At 54.4% G+C, this 20,901-nt stretch overlaps 12 protein-coding genes across 12 annotated transcripts; 7 read left to right on the top strand and 5 right to left on the bottom strand.

Annotated features, from left to right (window-relative positions):
* Positions 1-9: 9 nt before the first annotated feature.
* Positions 10-2,123, bottom strand: BD324DRAFT_629846 (WLM domain-domain-containing protein). The gene is made up of 17 exons (XM_022016264.1): positions 2,100-2,123; positions 1,702-1,782; positions 1,637-1,669; positions 1,557-1,602; positions 1,492-1,519; positions 1,450-1,457; positions 1,320-1,418; positions 1,160-1,282; positions 1,065-1,125; positions 971-1,030; positions 894-936; positions 720-859; positions 533-683; positions 483-497; positions 212-450; positions 92-166; positions 10-56 (listed from the first exon to the last, which is right to left on the bottom strand). Exons 2-17 carry the CDS (start codon positions 1,716-1,718, stop codon positions 28-30), a joined length of 1,167 nt encoding a protein of 388 aa, XP_021870137.1. The 5' UTR covers positions 1,719-1,782; positions 2,100-2,123; the 3' UTR covers positions 10-27.
* A 54-nt stretch (positions 2,124-2,177) lies between these two features.
* BD324DRAFT_629841 (hypothetical protein) lies at positions 2,178-3,027 on the top strand. The gene is made up of 2 exons (XM_022016263.1): positions 2,178-2,517; positions 2,555-3,027. The coding sequence occupies exons 1-2, from the start codon at positions 2,416-2,418 to the stop codon at positions 2,801-2,803; spliced, it is 351 nt and encodes a 116-aa protein (XP_021870136.1). The 5' UTR covers positions 2,178-2,415; the 3' UTR covers positions 2,804-3,027.
* A 392-nt stretch (positions 3,028-3,419) lies between these two features.
* On the top strand, positions 3,420-5,296 carry BD324DRAFT_629836 (hypothetical protein). Its single transcript, XM_022016262.1, has 3 exons — positions 3,420-4,785; positions 4,822-5,022; positions 5,059-5,296. Exons 1-3 carry the CDS (start codon positions 3,631-3,633, stop codon positions 5,161-5,163), a joined length of 1,461 nt encoding a protein of 486 aa, XP_021870135.1. The 5' UTR covers positions 3,420-3,630; the 3' UTR covers positions 5,164-5,296.
* A 699-nt stretch (positions 5,297-5,995) lies between these two features.
* On the top strand, positions 5,996-7,273 carry BD324DRAFT_651912 (hypothetical protein; the record flags this gene model as incomplete). Its single annotated transcript, XM_022018412.1, has 6 exons — positions 5,996-6,173; positions 6,209-6,422; positions 6,458-6,624; positions 6,671-6,908; positions 6,942-7,065; positions 7,100-7,273. The coding sequence occupies 6 exons, from the start codon at positions 5,996-5,998 to the stop codon at positions 7,271-7,273; spliced, it is 1,095 nt and encodes a 364-aa protein (XP_021870134.1).
* Positions 7,274-7,325: 52 nt separating this feature from the next.
* On the bottom strand, positions 7,326-8,731 carry BD324DRAFT_651911 (UEV domain-domain-containing protein; the record flags this gene model as incomplete). The annotated part of the gene is made up of 5 exons (XM_022018411.1): positions 7,326-7,409; positions 7,442-7,544; positions 7,579-8,147; positions 8,183-8,562; positions 8,596-8,731. 5 exons carry the CDS (start codon positions 8,729-8,731, stop codon positions 7,326-7,328), a joined length of 1,272 nt encoding a protein of 423 aa, XP_021870133.1.
* Positions 8,732-8,736: 5 nt separating this feature from the next.
* BD324DRAFT_629825 (Tim17/Tim22/Tim23/Pmp24 family-domain-containing protein) lies at positions 8,737-9,739 on the top strand. Its single transcript, XM_022016261.1, has 4 exons — positions 8,737-9,040; positions 9,079-9,290; positions 9,329-9,489; positions 9,526-9,739. Exons 1-4 carry the CDS (start codon positions 8,863-8,865, stop codon positions 9,533-9,535), a joined length of 561 nt encoding a protein of 186 aa, XP_021870132.1. The 5' UTR covers positions 8,737-8,862; the 3' UTR covers positions 9,536-9,739.
* A 7-nt stretch (positions 9,740-9,746) lies between these two features.
* Positions 9,747-11,636, top strand: BD324DRAFT_517395 (porphobilinogen deaminase, dipyromethane cofactor binding domain-domain-containing protein). Its single transcript, XM_022012978.1, has 2 exons — positions 9,747-10,612; positions 10,648-11,636. Exons 1-2 carry the CDS (start codon positions 9,890-9,892, stop codon positions 11,506-11,508), a joined length of 1,584 nt encoding a protein of 527 aa, XP_021870131.1. The 5' UTR covers positions 9,747-9,889; the 3' UTR covers positions 11,509-11,636.
* A 149-nt stretch (positions 11,637-11,785) lies between these two features.
* Positions 11,786-13,518, bottom strand: BD324DRAFT_581472 (hypothetical protein; the record flags this gene model as incomplete). Its single annotated transcript, XM_022013505.1, has 6 exons — positions 11,786-11,947; positions 11,983-12,518; positions 12,553-12,758; positions 12,792-12,965; positions 12,993-13,420; positions 13,453-13,518. 6 exons carry the CDS (start codon positions 13,516-13,518, stop codon positions 11,786-11,788), a joined length of 1,572 nt encoding a protein of 523 aa, XP_021870130.1.
* Position 13,519: 1 nt separating this feature from the next.
* BD324DRAFT_642703 (hypothetical protein) lies at positions 13,520-16,753 on the top strand (the record flags this gene model as incomplete). Its single annotated transcript, XM_022017499.1, has 15 exons — positions 13,520-13,682; positions 13,721-13,834; positions 13,868-13,954; positions 13,990-14,204; positions 14,240-14,427; positions 14,467-14,628; positions 14,659-14,773; positions 14,809-14,893; positions 14,932-15,011; positions 15,140-15,653; positions 15,675-16,146; positions 16,182-16,357; positions 16,390-16,541; positions 16,575-16,610; positions 16,646-16,753. 15 exons carry the CDS (start codon positions 13,520-13,522, stop codon positions 16,751-16,753), a joined length of 2,667 nt encoding a protein of 888 aa, XP_021870129.1.
* Positions 16,519-18,684, bottom strand: BD324DRAFT_629805 (hypothetical protein). The gene is made up of 4 exons (XM_022016260.1): positions 18,219-18,684; positions 17,759-18,181; positions 16,570-17,719; positions 16,519-16,536 (listed from the first exon to the last, which is right to left on the bottom strand). Exons 1-3 carry the CDS (start codon positions 18,668-18,670, stop codon positions 16,744-16,746), a joined length of 1,851 nt encoding a protein of 616 aa, XP_021870128.1. The 5' UTR covers positions 18,671-18,684; the 3' UTR covers positions 16,519-16,536; positions 16,570-16,743.
* Positions 18,685-18,739: 55 nt separating this feature from the next.
* BD324DRAFT_629804 (hypothetical protein) lies at positions 18,740-19,997 on the bottom strand. Its single transcript, XM_022016259.1, has one exon. The coding sequence runs from the start codon at positions 19,798-19,800 to the stop codon at positions 18,757-18,759; it is 1,044 nt and encodes a 347-aa protein (XP_021870127.1). The 5' UTR covers positions 19,801-19,997; the 3' UTR covers positions 18,740-18,756.
* On the top strand, positions 19,983-20,332 carry BD324DRAFT_629803 (hypothetical protein). Its single transcript, XM_022016258.1, has one exon. It carries the CDS (start codon positions 20,004-20,006, stop codon positions 20,190-20,192), a length of 189 nt encoding a protein of 62 aa, XP_021870126.1. The 5' UTR covers positions 19,983-20,003; the 3' UTR covers positions 20,193-20,332.
* The last annotated feature ends 569 nt before the right edge of the window (positions 20,333-20,901 follow it).

The raw sequence follows: 20,901 nt of genomic DNA, 5'->3' as shown, positions 1-20,901 counted from the left end.
TTAAATAATGGCATACATATGGAATATCTAGGCTACAGGTAGGCTCTCGCACATATCTACTACCATCAGCCTCGTCAAGGGCAGGACTCACCACACCGCCGCTGGTCCGCGCCATTTTCGTAGGTACAGACCGCACAGGCCCAGCTTGTAGACTCGGCGTTGCGACCTTGTGACGAACTCAGCCCTCGTTTCCTTACCATGAACGACTCACCCCTCTTTCTCGCGCCCACCGGAGGACTAGCGTGTCGTTTTACCGGCGTGTCAAACTGCATGAACTCTTCCCAGCCCCCCCTGAGCTGTCGCTTTTCGTCCTCGTCCATCTCAGCTTCGATCTGAGACCTGCGTTGAGCAGGATTGAGGTGTGGGTCAGGCACCTCAAATCCTCCGGGATTGTCGGGTGATGTTGCTGCGAGGCGTGCCTCTGCGGCGGCAGCTCGCAGCTCGGCGGCACTGACATGAGCGTTTATCTAGGCGTGTCTCACGTCTTGGATTTGGCACTGATGTCAGAGATGCTCGACACGGGCGTACCCACACTTTTCCCCTCGTATTCCCTGGATTCTGAGCTGCCCACTCCTTACCTGCCTTTGCCCTAGCAGTTTTGACAGAGACACCGGTCGTGAGAATCTCTTGTGCGCGATCATCGATCCACCGCTTCTTCTCATCCAGGTCTTCCTTGGTGATCTCTGCGGACGTCAGTTGAGGGTGGTCACGCAACTTACCCCTGCGACCATCCAGCCTTGTTCCGTTGTCGCCCATATCGGCGTGGTTCCTTCGCGCAGGTTTGGTGTTGTAATCGGTCTGTCGTCCGGATGTGAGGCTGACGCCAGTCGGAGGTCGACGTTTGGCCTTCTTTGCGTCCCTGAGGTTGAGTTGTGATATTGGTTTGGACTCACGAAGCGCTAACACCGCAGACGTATTCAGGAAAGTCGGACGGTTCTGGGTGTGAGTACATGAGAGGGTCGAGCCTCACTCAGTCCCTCGGCCCCCATCCTCACGCTATCCTTCAATCTTTGCCCATCCGACCAGAAACCTGCATATCAGCCCTGGCCTTTTTGCCAACTTGCCATCGCCGTAGTATCCTCTAGCCTGCATTTCTTTGACTTCTTGCTTGATCTCGCGCATGAGCTAGACGCTTAGCTAGATATGGAGGTGGACTTACCTTTTGAAACTTTGGTCCATGGTTCATCTGCTCAATATGGGCCATCTCGTGACACATGACTGATACGATATAAGGCAGAGGCAAGAACCGACCACTCGGTCCCCGAAGGACCAATTCGACTGACTGATAGATCAGCGGCGATGTGAAGGGGGATGTTTACCTGGCCATGATTCCAATTACGACCTGCAAAGACTCGATTGAACGCTGCTTCCTCCAAAGTGTGTATGAACATGTATCGATGCTGCATGACTTTTTTCATCTGACGTGAGTTGGATCGAGCTCGAGCTCACTTGGGCGGCTTTGTGTGAGCCACGTAGTATGTTCTAGCTCACCAACTGCTTTCAGTATCATCTCGGCATCCTGAGGGCTTCAGTCTGGGCTCAAACAGAGTTCCTACCGTGTGGTCGGGCTCGGCCTTGAGGGCGCGGATGAATCCGACATAACTGGGGTTAGCGAGTGTCCCGGATCATGACTCACTGGTTTGGATTGGACTCTCGCTCATTGAACCGGCTGCTGATCAGCTGAAGCTAGTCGGCACTTACAATCCTGGCGCTTGCATGGTCGAGTGAATGGTTGAGTGCAAAGACTCGGAGATGGCGGTGGAGGGCTCCGCTGAGAGTGTGCTGTACGTGGCGCAAATGTCAGTGAGTGCAACTTTCTTGACGAGATTCATGGCGTGTCCACGCAGCACGAGAACCTCATTCAGCAGACTGGTTGCATGGCAATGGCTCGCACTACGATCTGTACGTTAGAGGCCCCGCCATGGCCGCACACTGTGCACGAAATGAATGGCTTTCAGGCCCCGCAAAAGTCCCAGGGGACTATCAGGTTGAACCAGATCGAGTGAATCTCTTTACTCAAGCAATGCGCAGAGCAAGCTCAACTCGCATCCAATGTACATCTTTGTACTCGAGCAGTGTGCAAAGCAAGCTCTACTCACGTTTACATGTACATCCTATCATGTTCAAACGATGGCAAGCACCCGGTTCCTGACCGGCTCATTATGGGATGTTTTCGCCCCAATTTTTGGCCGTTCAGGCACGAACAATTGACGGAGATCTGCGAAATGAAAAAATTTGGAAGACGATCCATTGGAGTACATACCATCTCATCCGTCGAGGCGTAGACATAGGTCCATCTGATGGTCAGAAGCTGAGAAGCAGAGAGTAGATTGCGGCAAGCCTTCGTGTGATATAAGGAGACAACAGTTTGGTTTCACATCGATAGTTGAATTGAAACCTAGGCCTGGTTGGAAGATGTTGGGCATCATAGCGATCCTGTGTCTGGCGCACACGGCTACGGCACTGCATCTGCCTTCTTGGCTTGCTCGCCACGAAGGCCGACTTCATGGTGCCAAGGTGAGGCATTATGAGACAGCTCGTTCTGACCATGAAGGCAGAGAACGCCCTCAGACGGAGGGCAGATCAATCATACATTGCCAGTGTCCCGGGGCCAATCTGTACTGGTCCTTCATGCTACATTGGCTGTTTTCATGATTCCTGGACCAGGACGGTCGGAAACCAGAGCATCAGCTCAAATTCAATGACCGTCGATTCGTGTCAGGAAATTTGCCTCAGAGGAGCGTATAGCTATGCAGGATTGGAAGGTGGACGACAGGTGAGATCCGAGCGATACGCATGTTGACCCCAGTGCTTCTGTGGGAATATTTACAACCAAGCTCAACTTTTGTCTGATGGGTCTACTTGTTCGACGGCGTGTGTTGGAAACTCCTCTGAGAGGTGTGGTGGACTCTGGCGGGTCAGTATTTGGCATGTTTCTCCAGTCCCCGTGTCGAGTGTCAGCTCGTCCGGCGGCTTGGGCAGCTCGTCAGTCAGCTCGTCAGCCAGCTCGTCAGTCAGCTCGTCAGTCAGCTCGTCAGTCAGCTCGTCAGTCAGCTCGTCAGTCAGCTCGTCAGTCAGCTCGTCAGTCAGCTCGTCAGTCAGCTCGTCAGTCAGCTCAGCATTCCGCTCGGTCAGCTCGGCCAGCTCGTCTGTCCGCTCGGTCAGCTCGACAATCAGCTCGTCCATTCGCCCATCGACCAACTCACCGATCCCCTCATCCATCCGCTCGGTCACTCCGACCGTGTCACCCACCACAACCTCCATCTCCACATCAAGCGCCTCTCCAACCACCTCCGGGACAAGCTTGGGATGCTACTCTGATGCGGTTCCTCGGCTTCTGCCAGACGCTTTCATCACCTCCAGCTCGATGACAGTCTCGACTTGCCAAGCACACTGTGCCAACCTGGGTTATCTCTACGCCGGGGTCGAAGCGGCAAAGCAGGCAGGTCGTATGAACGAGTCATAGGCTAACCTCTTCAGTGCTTTTGCGGCAATTCTGTGAAACAATCGGCGGCACTCAGCGCGTCCGAGTGCAACTCGCCTTGCGCTGGAGACTCGACCGAAGTCTGCGGGGCGAACTGGAGGATCAACGTCTATGCTCTTGGCCAGGCGACGAGTGTGGGCAGTAGTATGGTCATCTCTAGGTCCATCTTTTCGACAAGCAGCTCAACGACCTCGTCTGCTGTTCACTCCTCTGCAGGCTCGTCCAGATCGGTCATGGTGTCAATCAGCTCGACCAGTTCGAAAGCGGTGTCCTCCTCGTCAACCATCTCGCGCTCAAGCTCGACAAGCTCGACAAGCTCGACAAGCTCAACAATATCGTCATCTGTCGCCTCAAGTACGAGCTCCAACATTGCTCCGCCCATCTGGAGCGGATCGTATCATGCCTTGCCTCGCGTTACTAGCTCTCCCCAGATTCAAGCAGGATCCTACCAACGACTCACGTCTCTCGTCCCTCAGGTTCTCCAGAATGCCATTTCCATATCGACACATTCTTGGGAGCTCGGCATTCTCGCCAACTCCCTCACTGAAGTCTTTTATCCTCGCCTTGCACCCTTCAGCTACGACTATTCCGCCCCGGGTTCGAGCTCCGCCATACCCTGGTCTGTTCTCGATGTCATGACGCAAACTTTGAGTGGGTACAGCTGGTCCGGCGCTCCTTCTACTCGGGGCGCTCCAGCAACTCCCTTGTCGATGTACTTGTCCTCAAGCACGTCACCTGTGGGTATGACCAACAGCCCCTTGGTCGATGGACAAGGGGCACTGGGAGACCCTTGTTCGCTTGGCGCTGGTACTTGGATCATGGCCGAGTTCTTTGGTGCTTCAGACGTGCGAAACGTCTACGGTTCCAGGCCAGGCCAGGACTTTGCGTGGGCAGTGGGAAATCAATATCAACATCTCGAAGCTGGTGTCAGGAATTCCCAAGGCACACTGTCACAGCGAGAAGGTTACTTTGAGCTGTGGGCAGATATGGGATACATGATCCCTCCTTTCTTGGCCTACATTGGCATGGCGACGAACAGTCAGTCTATGCTGAACGACGCCTTGTCCCAATGGGCTCTGGAGTGTAATGCCATGTTGAACACGAGCACGGGATTGTTCGACCACGTTCCGACCTGGGATAATCGTCCTTGGGCCACCGGCAATGGATGGATGCTGATGGGCTTTATGCGAGTCGTGGCGAGTATAAACTCGGCGGGGCAAAGCGGTCAATTTGCACAGACGATCTCAAACTACGTCGGGTCGGTGACTTGGGTGTTTTACAACCTTTTCGGGAACATGGGGGTGAGTGCTTGTACTGTGCTCCCGCTGATCTCACAGTCCGACAACCTCATCCCAAACTACATGAAAGGGAGTGGTGACGGGACTGGCGACGCCTCGGGATCCGCCATGGTGGCAGCAGCGTACTACCGATTTAGGGTGCTAGAGCCTCAAAAGATTGCGCCATGGCTGGACAGTCGCGCGAGCGATCTCTTCGATGCTGTTGTCAATCAGGTAGATTCGAGCGGATGGCTGCATCATGTAGGTCTTGGTCCGTGGTCGGAAGCTTATCTTCAGGTGGTCAATCCAGAGTACCCTTGGACCGTTTACGCTGGTCAATCTCCCGAAGGGCAGAGTGCTCTAGGTCTGATGTGGGCTGCTAGGACTGCAGCGGGGGTCTAGCCCGAGTGGAGCGAGAATGATCCGAATATAGCGAGCGGAGCGTGATCTAGCTAGCCCCGGTCTGGGACATTAGAACGTCTTTGGGCTTATATGTTTTTTAATCATGTTGATGCAAATGTGTCCTGTAGCAGGCGTGTGGGGGGCAATGGTTTCAGACATCCGTAACCTCCTGCTGGCGTATAGACGTGCAGTAATGAACGAAAGCGAAGCGAGAGAATGCAGCATAATAGCTTGCATAAAGCAGCTGGTCGAATAGAAGCGAAGCAGCTGACGTCCATGAATTCGAAAGTTGCAGATTGTCGTGGCAGATTGTGGTGGCAAAGCAAATAGGGTAAAGCATGTAACGGATGTTGCAGAGCACGAAGCTGTACTTACCCATCATAACGGCAATGTGGGCAGGCAGACGCGCCTGAGGCTCGCAGCATCCGAGAGGATGAAGCAAGACGTCACCCCAGCAAACATCACACCTGAGCGATCTGTCACCCCCATCACGGCAACGTATCTCCCAACCTCATCCAACCCTCGACACCTCGAACCCTCAACACCCCCCAATGCATCCCCCACGACAGGATCCAGTAATACAGTCAAGCAGAAGAGTCTAGAGCAGATTTACTCAAAGCAGACTGCGTCGAGTCGGGGACAGATTGGATTGAGTCGATGCAGTGTAGTCCAGATTTATCAAAACAGATCGTATCAGAGCAGAGCAGGGCTGTGAGCACGAAGGGTCGCATCGATGCTCTGTTAGGGTGGTCCTTTCACAGAGACATCCTTTGTCCAAATCCCCATCATTGACAGAGTCATCACGAATACCCTCTACTACCGATCATGTACCATGTCAGCGCTCGAAACGATCTGGATATCAGATGCTTCACCTCTCTTCAAGTACTCTCCAGACCCGATCATCGCTGATACCGCATTGACCGCGCCTTGGAGCATACAGCCTTCCGACTCGAATGACACACGACATGTAACATCAGGACCAGCTGGGTTGATACTCCCGTCCATCTACTGTGAGTCTCCGCTCCATCGGAAACTTACTGCTCAGCATCGAGCTTTGAGCCGGTATGGTCGGGCTCAACAGACGGATACTCCCTACACCTCGTCGTCAATGATTCACCGCCTCAGTCGATCAATCCAGGCTTAGCCGCTCAGTTCGACGCTGGAATCAATACCCTCATGTTGGCTGTGAGATGCGGCGGGAGTTGTTCGCCCATCAACTTTTCCGGTGCCAACCTCGGTGTCAAGATGGTTCCTGATGGGTGAGGACTGTTCAAGCGTCAGCTGAAGTCGTCAGTGTGACGGGCCAGTCAATACAAATTGACGATGCCGACAAAGCCATCACGTATACTGGTTTCGCCCCGATCTCTTCCCCAGGGAGCATCACCGTGACCGCAGATGACTATGATCAAACGCTAAGCTCGACAGGATCAGAAGGCGCAACTGCCAGCGTATCCTTCAAAGGTACGCCAGTGCGCCCATCTTCGCTGATGATCAGGCTCATCAATAGGAGTGTACGGCGTGACTGGACCATCGTTAGGCGTCTTCTCGGTAACCATCGATGGGAATGACCAGGGGACCTATTCCGCTGCAAACAGTATCGACGCACACGGCGTCCTCTTGTTTTTCGCCGGCAACTTGGACGCATCTCAGCACACGTTAGAACTAGAGGCAAAGAGCGGAGCCAAAATCGGCCTCGTCATCGATTCGTTCGTTGCATGGGGCCCTCAAGGCGTCGTGGGGTTCTCGTGAGTCGGCCAATCTACTCAGACTGAAGTCAGTCCCTCTCGCACCGACCTCCCCGACGGGAGCTCCGACGGCGTTCCTGGCGACGCTGCACAAGGATCAGGCACCCCCAACGGAGGAGTCATAGCGGGAGCCATTCTCGGTTCCTTGGCGGGACTAGTGAGTCCAACAATAGCTCGTCCTCACGCCCCAGCTCCTCCTCATATGGATCTTCCGCCGAGGCATCTTCAGTATCAAGAAGAACGACAAAAAGCTCGACCCATGGGACGAAGCAAACATGCTTCAAAAGCAGAAGAACGAAGCGGTCCATGTGACTACCGTCGCCAAACAGCGATACGTCTATCGTAAGCAGGTCCAGGGATGTTGACTGACAGCAGCCGGCTTGATCGCCCATAGTCAATTGAAAAAGTTTTGATGCATCACCAGGATTGACCCATGTTGCCCAATATGCGTTCGATGAGTGCACGTTTCATATATTGCTCGCGGGCCAGCGACCGAACCGACTGCCGTTAGCCATACTTCATGACTCGCTCACCTTGACAAATCGGTCAATATCGATTCGCTCTGCGTCAAGCGCACGAGTCATATGGAAAATCGTATCCTCAATAGCATTGTCCTCCGCGACGAGGTCGATCAATCTGAATGTCAGCGCAAGCACCTCGCCGAGCTCACTGGTTGTGCACTATCGATATGCCACACACCACCTCGTCCACACTGATCTCGCCTCTGCTCTCGAGCTCGGCGACGCGTGTCTCCCCTTGAGCCACGACATTGTCCATCTTGCGGCCCACCGAGTCGCAGACCTTTTTGACAGCTTCCAATCGAGCCATTTCGTCTCGGATGGCCGGTTCACCAGAGGTCAAATCTTCCCGACGGTCAAGCAGATGCTGACGATTGGTCTGAAGCGAGTGGACCAGAACAGGTAGCGAGGCATTGAGATGGGGCAGGAGGATGGCGTGAAGATGGAGCAGAGATGGAGGTGGTGGTTTGGACGGTGGTGCGGGTGCGGCGATAGAAATGTCGTCGGCTGAGGAGAGTAGGTCCTGTGTCGGCCGAGCCGGATGTACGGGGTGCTGTGGGCGGTTCACCGGAGGAGCTTGACTGGAGGACACAGCGGGATGCCACTGTGCCGAGGGACTAGCGGGCGTAGTGTGGAAGGCTGACGCCTGTCGTGGTCGATCGGGGACTGGAGGAGATTCCTGCCTATGTGAATGCAAGTGAGACGCATACTGTGGCAAGCTCTGTGCCCATCAGCTAGATCTACCAGCGCACTCACATCGGGTCTGGCGGGCGGCGGTGGGGGAGATGACGAGCTTGTCGCATGTCTTACTGGCTGAGTTCCTGGGGGTCGAGCAAAGACCGGCGGAGTGATCGAAAACACGCCTATCAGCTGCTGCAAAAGCGTCTCTATCCCCTTGTCCGACCTCGACCACCACTCATTCACCACTTCCTCCCGTATTCGACCACTTGGATCTACCTCCCTTCCTTTCCGGACACCCATATCTTTCGTAGGTACCACAAAAGCCAATGGAGGGGAACGAGGATACTCAAGTGGGATCCAGAGGTGTATGGGGATGTGATACGTCGCTCCTCGATAATGTATCGGCAACGTCCCATGCAAGAGCAGCAACAAGGCAGTCTGACCATTATCAAACGCTAATGGTCAGTGGTTGTCACACCGAGACGCACTAAACGCATCCGTCTTCACAGCCAATGTCCTACGCTGCTGCAACACGTCCAAGACCTCGGTCTGGATACGATCCCGAGATGGGTATGGCTGGAGCACATTCTTCAGCCAGTCCCGTGTCAAGTCAAGCGAGGGCATGGTAGGCAGCGATATGACATGGTCGTCCACACTTGCGGCTCGTTCGTTATCCGCCGGTCAAGCCACGTGGCACCGATCGGAATTCTTTGCTTGTGATTTTTTCAAACGAACCTCGACACCTGTCATGCACCATGACTAGCCCGCTCAACGCTCTCTCCGCACCGCTCTTCTTCCCTGGCAACGAGCCATTACCGCCGGGGGTCCTACCAGAAGAAGTGGACGCCTGGCGACAGGCTCAAGTCTACCAAAAATGGATAGGCTATATACCCGAATCATGTCCATTCAAGCTGGCAATCAGTGGAGCGATGGGTAAGTGGTCCAACTCGCTACGACCTGACTCGCTCCAGGCTTTGGTCTAGGAGGTTTCTTCTCCCTTATGCAGGCCACATTTGCCTATGAAGATCCGTTATCAAGAGCATCGGGTAAACTCGCCAATGCAACGTTGGGCACCCAAGCCAAAGTCGTCTTCAGGGATATGGGCAGGAATATGTGGTCCAGCGGTAGAGGTTTCGCAAAAGTCGGTGCGCTGTACGCAGGGACAGAGTGTATCATCGAGGGAGTGAGTGCGCGCGCAAACGTCACATCTGATGTTTTCAGTATCGTGCCAAAAACGACATCACCAACGCCGTGTCCGCTGGCTTTGTCTCGGGTGCTGTACTGGCACGTAACTCTGGTCCGAAGGCTATGCTGGGAGGAGGTGCAGCTTTCGCAGCGTTTTCGTATGCTATCGATTGGTACATGAGGAAGCCGCCAGCCGAGTGAGCAGATGAACTGAGTTAACGCTGACGCCACAGGGAGATGTAGACGTGGATCTGTTGTACACTACACATTGACGACGCATCATGCATGATCTGACTGCACCTGTGCGAATGCTTTTCAACACCTGGCTGACTGGAGGCGGCACATCACACTCTTTGCCTTGTCGCCACAGATGGGATGGGATTCGGATGAGACCGGACGGAATCAAAAGTTTCGATTGAGAAAAATGGAAAAGGAAAAAGTCCAGGAATTGTCATCGTTCAAGAATCATCATTGTAGTTGTTGTTATAGGGGTTCCAACCGAGCGATACAAGGGCATCCCTCGTCTACAGATCTGTTGCAGGTGTCTCGTCATACCCCTCGGTAACATCCTCCGATCGACCTCTCGCCCTCCACGGAATGCAACAGACCTGTCCTCACAGTACCAATCCTACATCGTACAGCAGATCGCCGGTCCCTTCCAAAATGTCAACCAACCACGCCTCTACTTCAAAATCAGCGCTCGACGCATCCAGAGAAGCGGAGAGCTTGTTTGTACCCCCGGCGCCCGCCTCACGAACCGACAGCTCAAGTGAAGAATATGCTTATATGAATGCTACCGGATCTCGTATCCTTTCCTCCACTTTCTTCGAGCTCGAACCAACCTTACGCCCGCCCACAACGTTCATCCTCGGGACGAGAAAATCAGAGCTCGCATTGACCCAGACGCAACTCGTGGCTGATGCGCTATCCGCGTACCATGTCTCCAACCACTTCCGAGTCGAATGGATGAAGACGCTCGGCGATCGGAACCAACAGACTCCACTACACCTCTTGACCCCTTATTCCCAACAACAGCCGGCGAAAAGTTTGTGGACAGACGAATTGGAAGCCAAGCTGGGATCCGGTCATTTCGATATTCTTGTCCATTCACTCAAAGATGTCCCTACGACCCTGAAAGAAGGGTGCGAGATCGCTTGTATACCAGAACGTGAAGACCCTGGTGATGCCCTGGTGGTCAGAACTGGTCTCATCTACCAAACCTTGGACGATCTGCCAGATGGAAGTATCATCGGGACTGGAAGTGTCAGGCGTGTGGCGCAGCTCAAAAGAGCCTATCCAAAGCTCAAATTCGAGGATATGGTGAGGTGCTCACAGGTTCAAGAGCTGACTTCCAGCGAGGAAACCTCAATACCCGTTTGGCCAAGCTCGACGCACCTGATTCCAAATATGTCGCTCTCATCCTTGCCATCGCTGGTCTCGCTCGTATCAACTGCGGACATCGAATCACCAATCCCATCCGGTCCCCTGCACTGTTTCATGCCGTCGGACAAGGAGCACTCGGCGTTGAGATCCGAACGGGAGACGGACGAGTTCGAGAAACGATGCGAGGTGTCGGACACTGGCAGACTGAATGGCGATGTGCAGCGGAACGAGCCTGCCTCCGTGTGCTTGAAGGTGGATGCAGTGTTCCAGTGGGCGTGGAAAGTACGTTGGAAGAGCTCGATCCGGAACAGGCTCAGGGGGACCTCGCTGGCGAGACCTTTTCCCCACTGGAGCCCGATTCCCCCATGCTATGGTTCTCCGGAATCGTCGAAAGCTCACATCGTCTACCCTCCTCCCTCCCTTCCACCCCTGGCATAGCGACTCCCACTGGCGAAGCATATCCTGTCAACCGTGTTCTGCCTCCATTACGGAAACGAGCCGCCAAGCTCAGCCTCAGCACCTGTGTGACATCCCTCGATGGATCAAGTCAAGTCGTGCACTCGCCGGAACCTGTCGTCGTCCGTAATTATCAGGAAGCCGAGCGATTCGGAGAACTCTGCGCGAAGAAGATCAAACAACTTGGAGGGAAAGAGATACTGGATGAGGTTACTCGGATCAGGCGGGAGCGAGAACGAAAAGACCTCGAAAGGGCGATCGAAAAGTCGCGAGAGCAGGCAGGGGGCACGAAGCAGAAGGATGGGGATGAGCATCAAGGTCTGCAAGGGCTATTGCAGAGCTTGAACGGGCCCGAGCGCAGCGAGGGCTTCCAGTAGCTAGGGAGCTCGACCGGAGGCGACATGCACCCCTCGCTCCGCTCGGGCAGCCGCGCATGTAGGCAGCGGACATTATGATCTTGACAGTGCGAAGGAGTGGCGCCAAACTCGGCGACATGACTGCCGTGTTCAAATGGGTGCTGCTGCTCGGCTTCTCCTTGTTACAGTACCAATGGCATGCAGTCATGCTCATTCAGCCCAGACTGCGCTAACACATTAATACTACATGCTCTCCCTCCGCTCAGGCATGCAGGCTCAGGCATGCAGCGCTCGGGCCCTACCATCCCCAGATATCAACGGCTGGTCGCCACTCCACCTCCCCCTCCACACCAACCGTAGCCTGTCTCTCGTAAAAGTCAATCTCCTCCTGATCGAAAAGCTTTTCAAAACAGGCTTGTCCAGGCCGATTGTAATGCGCATAAGGGTCCTGCGGGGAGATCTACGCAAATCAGCTCTGTCATCACTTCCACTCACTGATGCTCCACAGCGATAACAGAAATGAGCTTGACATCGTCCACACGTCATATGATTACACCCATGACTCTTCTCGACCCTGACGCCACAACCTGAGCAAGCTCGAGTCTTGGACTCTAACCACTTTCTGTTCTCTTGATCCTCTCGCCACTGAGCGACCATGCGTTCCAGATTCGCTTTACCACGCCGTTTCTCCATAGCCAGGCGAGAAAAGCTCCCTTCGGGATACGACAAGTACTCAAGGACCAGAGCAGACGTTTGAGGAAAGGCGCAGGGCGTATGAGGACCATGCCATGTGGCGGAGCAGTAGAGGCAGAAAGAGTAATGGCATTTCGGACACTGCCGATGTCGAGCCCATCGATCATCCACCGGAGCAGGCACAGGTGCAGTCGCAGTCGCAGTCGATTCAGTCTTGTCAATGTCGGCGAGACGAATGACACGCGAGGACGGTGCGATAACAACCTGATCATCCTCTTCCGGCGGCGGCGGGACAGCGGCTTGACAGCTGATACGTGGGCATGTCGTCCAATTAGGATCTGATCTGTCAGGAAAGCCAGAGTTGAGACCTACCTATTTCTGCCCTCCGGCGCTCTTTCAGTTCATCCCACCGCGCCCTCAATTCGTGTCCCACGACACTCTCCACCAGGGAGCCATCTACTTCGCCTCTTTTTCCCGTCGCCCTCTGCTTGACACAATCCACACTTGGACAAGCAACATTCTCCAGCGTCCCTTCCTCGATCGCCAGTGACCAGCACAAGCTCAGACAAGGAACGCAACTGTGGATCAGCGAGCGCAACAAGGTCACTCACAAAACACATCCACAGGTCATCTGAGCACATGATTTGCCCTTCCTACTTTCCATACAGATTGCACAGGAGAATGCTACTGATTCGAACTCCGAGTGCTTCTCTTTGGCATTGAATGTGTTGAGGAGTGTGTGAAATGTCGAAGGGACCAAGGACGGGGGTACCCAAAGACTGAAGCTCAGCAACGTTACAGTCTCCACCTACCTTATACCGTCCTGTGAGAGACCCAGATCCTCGAAGAACTGTCCATTTCCCACCCATTCCCACCACTGCCAGATCACGCCCGCCCCTTCGCCTGACATCTGCTCACTTCGCCACATCTCTTCGAGCCTGAGCCCAATCTTGTAAAGAACCTTCCGGCTCAACCAGTTGGACCGCTTATCTGCGCCAGGGATTGGAGCTCTTATGTCGACGACTCTGGGCGGAGATTTGAGGGGATAGTCCGTAGGGAGAGCGATGCTGACCGTGAGCGGCGGAAGGTGCTCGAGATCGAGTGTCGGAAGTACATTGGAAGAGGATGGCTCGGTGGCGATGGTCTGCAGAATGATTGCGGTGGGCGAGGGGAGCGTGATAGGGATCGAGAGCCGAATCTCATTATTTGGTAGCGACTCGATCAGAGACGGATAGATCGACTGCTAGTCAGCACCATCAGTCACGTACTCACCTCGAGGGCTAGTATTTCGTCTCCCTGGAGCGTTAAACACTCTGCTTCAATGTCCGGTGAGGCCATAATGACTGTAGCAGCTCTGGCTGAGATGCAAAATCAATCGACGATCTCCGGGTGGAGGGACCTCGATGCCGTAAGCTGCACCTCGGATCCGAAATGCGGACGCGATGAGGAGCCCGACAACGACAACGACCACGGGTCCTGTGGTAACATGAGCAGGATCAAGGGTAAGCCTTTCCCCCTCGCCCCCGCTCACCTACTTCAGCTATTGACCACAACTCGGCCCACCGCATTCATTCCGGCCAAGTCGTCCTGGATCTCCAGGGTGCAATCAAAGAATTGGTTGAAAATAGTCTAGATGCCGGCGCGACAACCATTGGTGAGGCGTAGGATCCTCAGCTCTGACTTTCAGACGTCCGATTCAAGAATCAAGGTCTTGACAGTATCGAAGTCTTGGATAATGGCTCTGGAATTGCAGAGGAAGACTGGCCATCCATAGGTGAGAGCATGAAGGATGCGCTGATTGATCTCTAGGCCTCAAGCACCATACGTCCAAGCTTCCGTCGCTCGCGGACCTCCCTCATGTGACGACCTTTGGCTTCAGGGGCGAGGCCTTGAGCTCACTGTGTGCCCTATGCGAGTCCATCACAATCGTGACATCCACCAAACAGACGGAACCGATGGGTGCGGTCATACACCTTGGGAGGGATGGCAAAGTGATCGATAGCGAGGGACGGATAGCGAGACCAGTGCGTGAGGAGCGTACCGCTTCTGACCGTCTCAGCGCGGCACAACAGTCACTTTGAACGGCCTCTTTGTGCCTCTCCCTGTCAGGCGGAAAGAGTTTGAACGGACAATCAAGCGGGAATTCCCAAAAGCTCTCACGATGCTTCAGGCCTACGCACTTGTGCCCGCTGCGACAGTCACAAAGCCCGGTGTGAGGCTCAAAGTCGAAACGGTTGCCTCCAAAGGGTCAGTACAACATGCCAACATGTCTGACGATGCTGCCAGCAAGCGAAATGTCATGCTTGCGACCGATGGCAGAGGATCTCTGAGATCATCCGTCATCTCCGTGTGGGGTCCGAAAGCTCTCGAAGGTGTTTTGGATCTGGATCTCGAGCTTCAAGTCTCCGTGGACCCCGTCATGGCGAGACGGGAAGGCTTGGACGTACAGTAGGTGGTCACCGTCCGTCGCTGATTCAGATCCCAATCGGTCAAAGTGTCCGGCCTCATCTCGTCAGCCTCGTGGGGTCAAGGTAGGAGCAGTACAGACCGCCAATTCTTCTACATCAATCAGAGGCCTTGTGATCTGAAGCAGGTGAGACGGGTCGATATATCACGCTGACAATGCAGGTCGGGAGAGCGATCAACGAGGTATACAAGAGCTACAATACCCATCAAGTCCCGCTTGCGGTGCTTGATTTTCAACTGCCACCTGGTGAGCCTGTCAGGGATGACTCCTCTGAAGCCTTGCAGAGAGCATCGATATCAATGTCAGCCCAGACAAACGGACCATTTTCCTGCACAGCGAAGCCAATTTCATCGCAGCCCTGCAAGTGAGTCTGACGTTCTGCAAAGACTCACCGACCAGACACAGCTAGAAACCTTCTTTGCACCTTCGCGATCCGCCTTTCCTCTGGAGGGCGCCTCAAAGACTGTCAAGATCATCGAGACACAAACCCAGCTGCCTTTCAGGGAGACTCAGACCTCGCCAGACGTTCCAAATGCCGTCAATGAACCCACTGAGGGGGACCTCTCGCAGGCAGTTGGTGACCACATTCAGACACCTTCGGATGCACCAACGCGCCTTTGCCCCGATGTGGGCGACATACTCTTCGAGGGCGAGATAGACGCCACACCTGCCAAATCATCCCGGCAGACCTCCCATCGTTCCACCTCTCCTCTTCAAATCCCGACCCGAAGAGGCGTCTCACAAACACTCAATACCACTGGGGCATCTTGGAGTCCTGATCGAACCAAATCGGTCGCGAAAGGCAAGACCGCAGTGAAGAGTCTGAAAAATAGGTTGGCTGCCTTTGCCAGTCAATCCTCGCATATGTCTTCGTCCAGTGAGGACGAGAGCGATGATGGGCTAAACGATGAGGAACCTGCCGAAGAGACAGAGGACGCAATGAACCACGACATCATCGATGCCACAGGACCAGACAGCGGCAGCGGCAGCGAGCTCGACGTTGAAAGTGGAGAAGACCCTGTGCCAGGGCCATCCAGAACCCCCCTAGCCAAACGGCCCGCCCCGGATATCCTATCGATCGACATGTCGACCCCGGAAGACATCCCCATCTACAAGGGCGAAATCACAACGACAGTGATCCCAGGCGAGATGACCTTGCGCTTTGACGTTGCCCGCGTCAAGAGGCGGTATTCCTCCTATGGCCGTCGCCGGCCTCGCCGCGCATACAATTCGGAATGGAGCATATCGAGCGCTGCGGGGATCAAGAATCATGACCCGGTGCAAGCGGAGGAGGCGTTGGCTCGCGTGATCTCGAAATCAGATTTCGCAAGGATGCAAGTCCTTGGGCAGTTCAATAAAGGGTTCATCATTGCTCGACTCGGATCAAGTCAAGGTGTCTCCGACGATCTGTTCATCATCGACCAACATGCCTGCGATGAAAAGTACAATTTTGAAACCCTTCAACGAACGACAGTAATCAAGGCGCAGACCCTCATAAGGTGATTTTAGATGAAATCAAAGCTGACACGTTGAGACCGCGTCCGCTGCAGCTGACTGCCGGCGACGAAATGGTTGCGATCGAGAATATGGATGTCCTCAAGGCCAATGGGTTTGAGGTACTCGTAGATGAAGACAAAGCCCCTGGGCGGGGAGAGAGGATAAGCTTGTCCGCCATGCCAGTTTCGAGAGAGACGACATTCGATTTTAAAGGTGAGTCACAACCCAACCATGCTGACGTGTAGACCTTGAACAGCTCTTGCACATGTTATCGGATGGAGCTCGACCAGCTGGCCAGATGGTCAGGTGTAGCAAAGCTAGATCCATGTTCGCCATGCGAGCTTGCCGGCGAAGCGTGATGATTGGAAAATCATTGACAAAGCCGCAAATGACTCAGGTGAGCGACGACTCAAGCCACTCTGACGCTCAGTTACTCCGCAACATGGGCACTATCGATCAGCCATGGGTAAGTGAATCGCTGAACTGGGCTGACGGCCGCAGAACTGTCCACATGGTCGACCGACGATGCGGCACTTGACCAAGGTTCCAATGACAGTCGAAGGCTCAGATCGCATAGATTGGTCACGTTGGGACAGTCATCACGGCTGATGAATGGCCCTGCTGCCTAGCAACTCCTTCTCCGCCTTGATCTCCCCCTGCAGCCTAAAGATATCGGCCTGGATCCTCTGTAATTGACCTTGAACCCTCTCGTCGTCCGGATATTCTCTCGCTATCAATGTCCATCGATCAATGTCGCTGAAGAATGTGTCCATGTTCGCTCGCAGACTCTCCAGGCGAGAGGTGTCTGACTTTTCAGGTTGAGAAATGTTCGTTTTCGATCGCTTCGGTTTAGTCTGTGCAACGTCCTCTTCGTCATCTGCCGTCGCTCGCTTGCTTGGTTCGCGTGGTAACGCCAGACTCGGCTTGACGGGTGATGCCTGTCGCCAGTCCTCGTCGCGTCGCCCGATGATCTGTACCTTTTTGCTAGTGAAGCTGTACGCCACGAATCGTGTGGCTCTTCCCTTTTCATCAGGACAAATTTGGCTCTGACACTGTTCATTGGTCCAAAGGACCAGGCCTGGGTCAAGATTCCCAGTGTCGACAGACTCGAACTCGGGCGGCAATCGTCTGCTGAGCTTTCTCTCGTATGTCACTGAGCGACCGGGATCGATGCAAAGGTAAGCCGGTCGGCTCGCGTCGAGCGGTGAGGTATGAATGTTGAGACCATCAAAAGTGTTTGTTGACAAAGCCAGGATGGTCCTACGCCCTTGCGCGTCAATCCCGCTGGCAGCTAACTCTCGCCCAATCTTCCAATCGTAAAGGGCCGCTTCGTTGGCTTTCCGGAGCTCTTTCGTTTCGAATTGTGCTGGATAGGGGAAGAACTGCGAGCTAGGATCTACAGACGGCTGAGCCCGTATCCAATCGAACGCTACTCCGTCCGGTAACCAGCGTGTTCTGACAATTTTCCTGTTCTTTGCTTTCAATTCACGAGCTTGAATCTTCTTGAATGCTGATCGGGCCGTCGATTGTCGTTCACCATCTCGTCCATAGCAGGCGTCAGGTATGTCTTCCTTGCTGCGAGCGTTTCAGTCAGAGCTGTAGTCATCCACTTACCGGAAGGAAAGAATGCCTTCGCTCTTGCGAGCGTCATCGATCTCCTCGTCCTCAGACTCTGCCTCCGGTCCGAGCTCCTGCTTGACATCTTGATCGTGCGCATCATCTCCTTCGTCTGACGCTTGTGCTCTTTCTTTTCCCTTACTGGTTGCGAGTCCCGCAGTGTCTGTAGACTGCATCCGAGTCGCCGCAGGCTCCCTTGGCGTGATCTTGGGTCTAAATTTCAACTTGGTGAAGGGCGTCGCGGGACCCCCGTCCTCCGGGGCTGGCCTCGGCGGAAGCTGGTTTGGCGGCACTGGCGGAGCACTGTCATCCTCCCCGGTAAAGTCGATGAAGTGTGTATGCGATGCGCCACGAGCCACTGCCGATGGATGAGGTATTGTCTCCCCCGCGACAGGTTGTGACGGACTCCATGCACGATACCTAAAGCGATCAGTTCGCTGAGAATCCGCAAGCTCACCTAGAGGGCCCAGCATGGTATGTGTGATCATTGTGATAATCCGCACCATCGTTCGGCCTCGACGCTACGGGTCGACTGCTTGACCCGTCCCATTCCCCTCGGTTTGAATGACCGTAAGGGAGACCTCCCCTTGCACGATTCTCCGGACGACCTCGAGGTCTCCTGTAGGGCGGACCCCCAAAGCCTACGCCTCTGTGGGGTGCTGCTCTACCTCCCCGTGACCCAGCGTTCGCATGACGCGAAGGCTGTCTCTGCGCAGAGCTCGACGAAGCTAATGGATTCTCCGGACGTGAAGGAAGTACAGCAGGAATCCTGCCGCCCCTTTTGGGCCCGCCCCGACCCCGATTAACCGCTACAGTCGGCGGTCCAAGATTTGCAACATGCGACGAGGTTCGCCCTTGAATGTCCCAGTCCTCTCGCCCTCTAAGACCTCCATGACCACCTCTCGACATGAAGTTTGATAATGTCAGAATGAAAAATGGCCCTTCCCTTTCGCAAAAGTCGCACGCGTGGCAAGAGTGGCACGCATACATACTCTCTACACCTTGATCTCTTCATCAAATGTACCAAGACCCTGCTTCTCCCTCAATCTGGCGCTTCTCTTCCTCCCACTTTCCCCTCCGTCAGGCGAGACAAGAGCGGTGAGATCCAGAGCCCGTTTCAGCTTGAACTCCGAGGCAGTCTCAGAACCTGAACTAGATTCGGATGATGTGCTAGGAGGAGATTCGAGCGAGAATCTCTCGGCAGGAGATTCAGAGAGCTTCAAGGTCACATGAAGCTTTGGTGGTCGGCCTCGTTTCCGCTTGACAGGCTCAATGTCCGCCCTCGATGTACTGGACGACCTCGAATCGGATCCGGTCGTCTGCGCTTCGTCCTTCTCCGCCTCTCTCTTTGCCTGCTCGGTGGCAGCTGATATCGACTGGCTGACATCCACAAGGTCCACGCCCATTTCTTTCGCTTCGGCAGCGGTCAAGGGTGCAGATTTGGCCGTTGGCGGAACATCTGCTGCGTCGGCCTCCGCTGGTGATTCTTGCTGACCGCCCATCGCAGTCGAGATCCGCCTCGAATTCTCGATAAAGGCAGAGATGGCGGCATTGGCTCCCTTCTTGTCTGCGAAATCATCTTTACGAGGTCTTCTGCCACTGAAGCAATTCCGCTCAACACTCCTTCTCGCTTTGTAGCTCCGTTCGCCAGCGAATCCTTTCACCTCCCCACATAAATCGTCCATGAATTCACCAGTAATGCGAGCTCGAGAAGGTAGCGGTGGTAGATCGGACACGGATCTGGGCAGACGCAACGGCCGATGGTGGATCAGACCCGGCACAAAATCGTCCGGTGTGGCATCGGGATGGCGTCTGGAGATATGAGCCATGAGATCGTCAAAGTGAGGACCCTCAAACAAGCAATCTGGACATGAGCAACGACCACTCCCAGTGGATCTCACCAAAGGGGCAACGAGCACTAAATTTGCCCATGTGGCCAATGAGGCAATGCTTGTGGCACTCTTCGGGTCGGTCAAATGTCGTATGACACCCTTCCCATTGACAGAGCACGTCGACATCATCTCGATAAAGATGAGCATGATAAAGGTGTTTTTCGAGCAGTGCCCAGGAATTGAGAACGGCCGCACACCCTTCCCAAGAGCAAGGCGTGGGTCTAAAGTTAGGCCACCGCTTTACGCCTTACTCACCTGGCATGCACAAAGACTTGTAGCTGGATACGCCTCTTCTTCCTGTCCGCTTCTTCCTTTGCTCGCTTCATGGACGCTTGCTGAGTGAGCATTGCATGAGCTTTTCGAGCCTGAGCGATGGCCACTTGCTGCTCAGCGCGAATGCGATCCACGTTGGCCGACTGATGATTTGTTGTAGCGTAAGAGGCTGCATGATGAGCGACGTGTCCAGGATGAGGAGGAGGTACCCTTCCATGGTATGGAGCATGCACGGGCGACATCTGAGACGGAGGTTGAGAGATTAAATGAGTTCGTTCTTGATACCTCGCGTGCCACTTTGCGTCTCGTTGGGCGCCTCGAGATTGTTGATATCTATCTGTAGGACGAGAAGTCTCGTATGCTTTGACGTGAGACAGAGGAGGTGCAGGAGATCCCGACACATTTGGTGCTGGTCCTACATCGGGTTGATATAGGCGAGGAGGGAGTGCTTGAACATACCGAGAAGCGTTATGCATGGGTGGAGGTGGCGAAGACCGACTCTTCTGAACGGGCAACATCCGCGGTTGTTGAGGCGGTCGAGAGTAAGGTTCGTACCTTCCTTCGGCTCGGTGTGATGTGTATCTATTATCGAGGTAAGAAGCTCCGAGAGAGGGTCGATATTGAGGCGAGTGGGGCTGAGGAGGCCCGTCTTGACAATGTCAGTGATGCTGACTCGTCGACTTACAATAAGGGTCCCTCTCACGCGTGGTGACGGCGTATCGCGCATCATCACGGATCCCCTCGGCATAATGGTACTGTCTGGACATGGTCATGAGACGAGTCTCAGGTACCGGGCAATGCTTGGGAGTCGCAAATCGCTGACTGTGGGAGAAGTTGAGAGAAAAAGTGGGCCTTAATAGGTCGACAATGCCCCAGTGACTAGGAAAATCCTTGACTAGAGTTGGGGCTTCCCGTGACAAAGGAGAGTCTGACGTTACACAAAGGATTCAGAACCGCAAGATGGTTGTCTTAAAG

The sequence above is a fragment of the Kockovaella imperatae genome, assembly GCF_002102565.1.
Source record: "Kockovaella imperatae strain NRRL Y-17943 chromosome Unknown BD324scaffold_9, whole genome shotgun sequence".
In the NCBI taxonomy this organism is placed as follows: Eukaryota; Fungi; Basidiomycota; class Tremellomycetes; order Tremellales; family Cuniculitremaceae; genus Kockovaella; species Kockovaella imperatae.
This window is presented reverse-complemented; position numbering and strand designations above follow the sequence as displayed.

Bases quoted from the DNA above. Each gene is read 5' to 3' on its own strand.
- BD324DRAFT_629825 (XM_022016261.1), top strand. From the start codon at position 8,863: ATGACTAGCCCGCTCAACGCTCTCTCCGCACCGCTCTTCTTCCCTGGC. The intron at 9,041-9,078 runs GTAAGTGGTCCA...GACTCGCTCCAG, and splicing joins GGCAATCAGTGGAGCGATGG to GCTTTGGTCTAGGAGGTTTC. The intron at 9,291-9,328 runs GTGAGTGCGCGC...TGATGTTTTCAG, and splicing joins CAGAGTGTATCATCGAGGGA to TATCGTGCCAAAAACGACAT.
- BD324DRAFT_629841 (XM_022016263.1), top strand. From the start codon at position 2,416: ATGTTGGGCATCATAGCGATCCTGTGTCTGGCGCACACGGCTACGGCA. The intron at 2,518-2,554 runs GTGAGGCATTAT...CTGACCATGAAG, and splicing joins GCCGACTTCATGGTGCCAAG to GCAGAGAACGCCCTCAGACG.
- BD324DRAFT_629805 (XM_022016260.1), bottom strand. From the start codon at position 18,670: ATGTCGAGAGGTGGTCATGGAGGTCTTAGAGGGCGAGAGGACTGGGAC. The intron at 18,182-18,218 runs GTGAGCTTGCGG...TGATCGCTTTAG, and splicing joins TACCATGCTGGGCCCTCTAG to GTATCGTGCATGGAGTCCGT. The intron at 17,720-17,758 runs GTAAGTGGATGA...AAACGCTCGCAG, and splicing joins GAAGGCATTCTTTCCTTCCG to CAAGGAAGACATACCTGACG.
- BD324DRAFT_517395 (XM_022012978.1), top strand. From the start codon at position 9,890: ATGCAACAGACCTGTCCTCACAGTACCAATCCTACATCGTACAGCAGA. The intron at 10,613-10,647 runs GTGAGGTGCTCA...GCTGACTTCCAG, and splicing joins AGCTCAAATTCGAGGATATG to CGAGGAAACCTCAATACCCG.
- BD324DRAFT_629846 (XM_022016264.1), bottom strand. The intron at 1,031-1,064 runs GCAAGTTGGCAA...GCTGATATGCAG, and splicing joins TAGAGGATACTACGGCGATG to GTTTCTGGTCGGATGGGCAA. The intron at 57-91 runs GTGAGTCCTGCC...TGATGGTAGTAG, and splicing joins CGCGGACCAGCGGCGGTGTG to ATATGTGCGAGAGCCTACCT.
- BD324DRAFT_629836 (XM_022016262.1), top strand. From the start codon at position 3,631: ATGGTCATCTCTAGGTCCATCTTTTCGACAAGCAGCTCAACGACCTCG. The intron at 4,786-4,821 runs GTGAGTGCTTGT...CTGATCTCACAG, and splicing joins ACCTTTTCGGGAACATGGGG to TCCGACAACCTCATCCCAAA. The intron at 5,023-5,058 runs GTAGGTCTTGGT...GCTTATCTTCAG, and splicing joins CGAGCGGATGGCTGCATCAT to GTGGTCAATCCAGAGTACCC.
- BD324DRAFT_629804 (XM_022016259.1), bottom strand. From the start codon at position 19,800: ATGCTCATCTTTATCGAGATGATGTCGACGTGCTCTGTCAATGGGAAG.
- BD324DRAFT_629803 (XM_022016258.1), top strand. From the start codon at position 20,004: ATGAGCTTTTCGAGCCTGAGCGATGGCCACTTGCTGCTCAGCGCGAAT.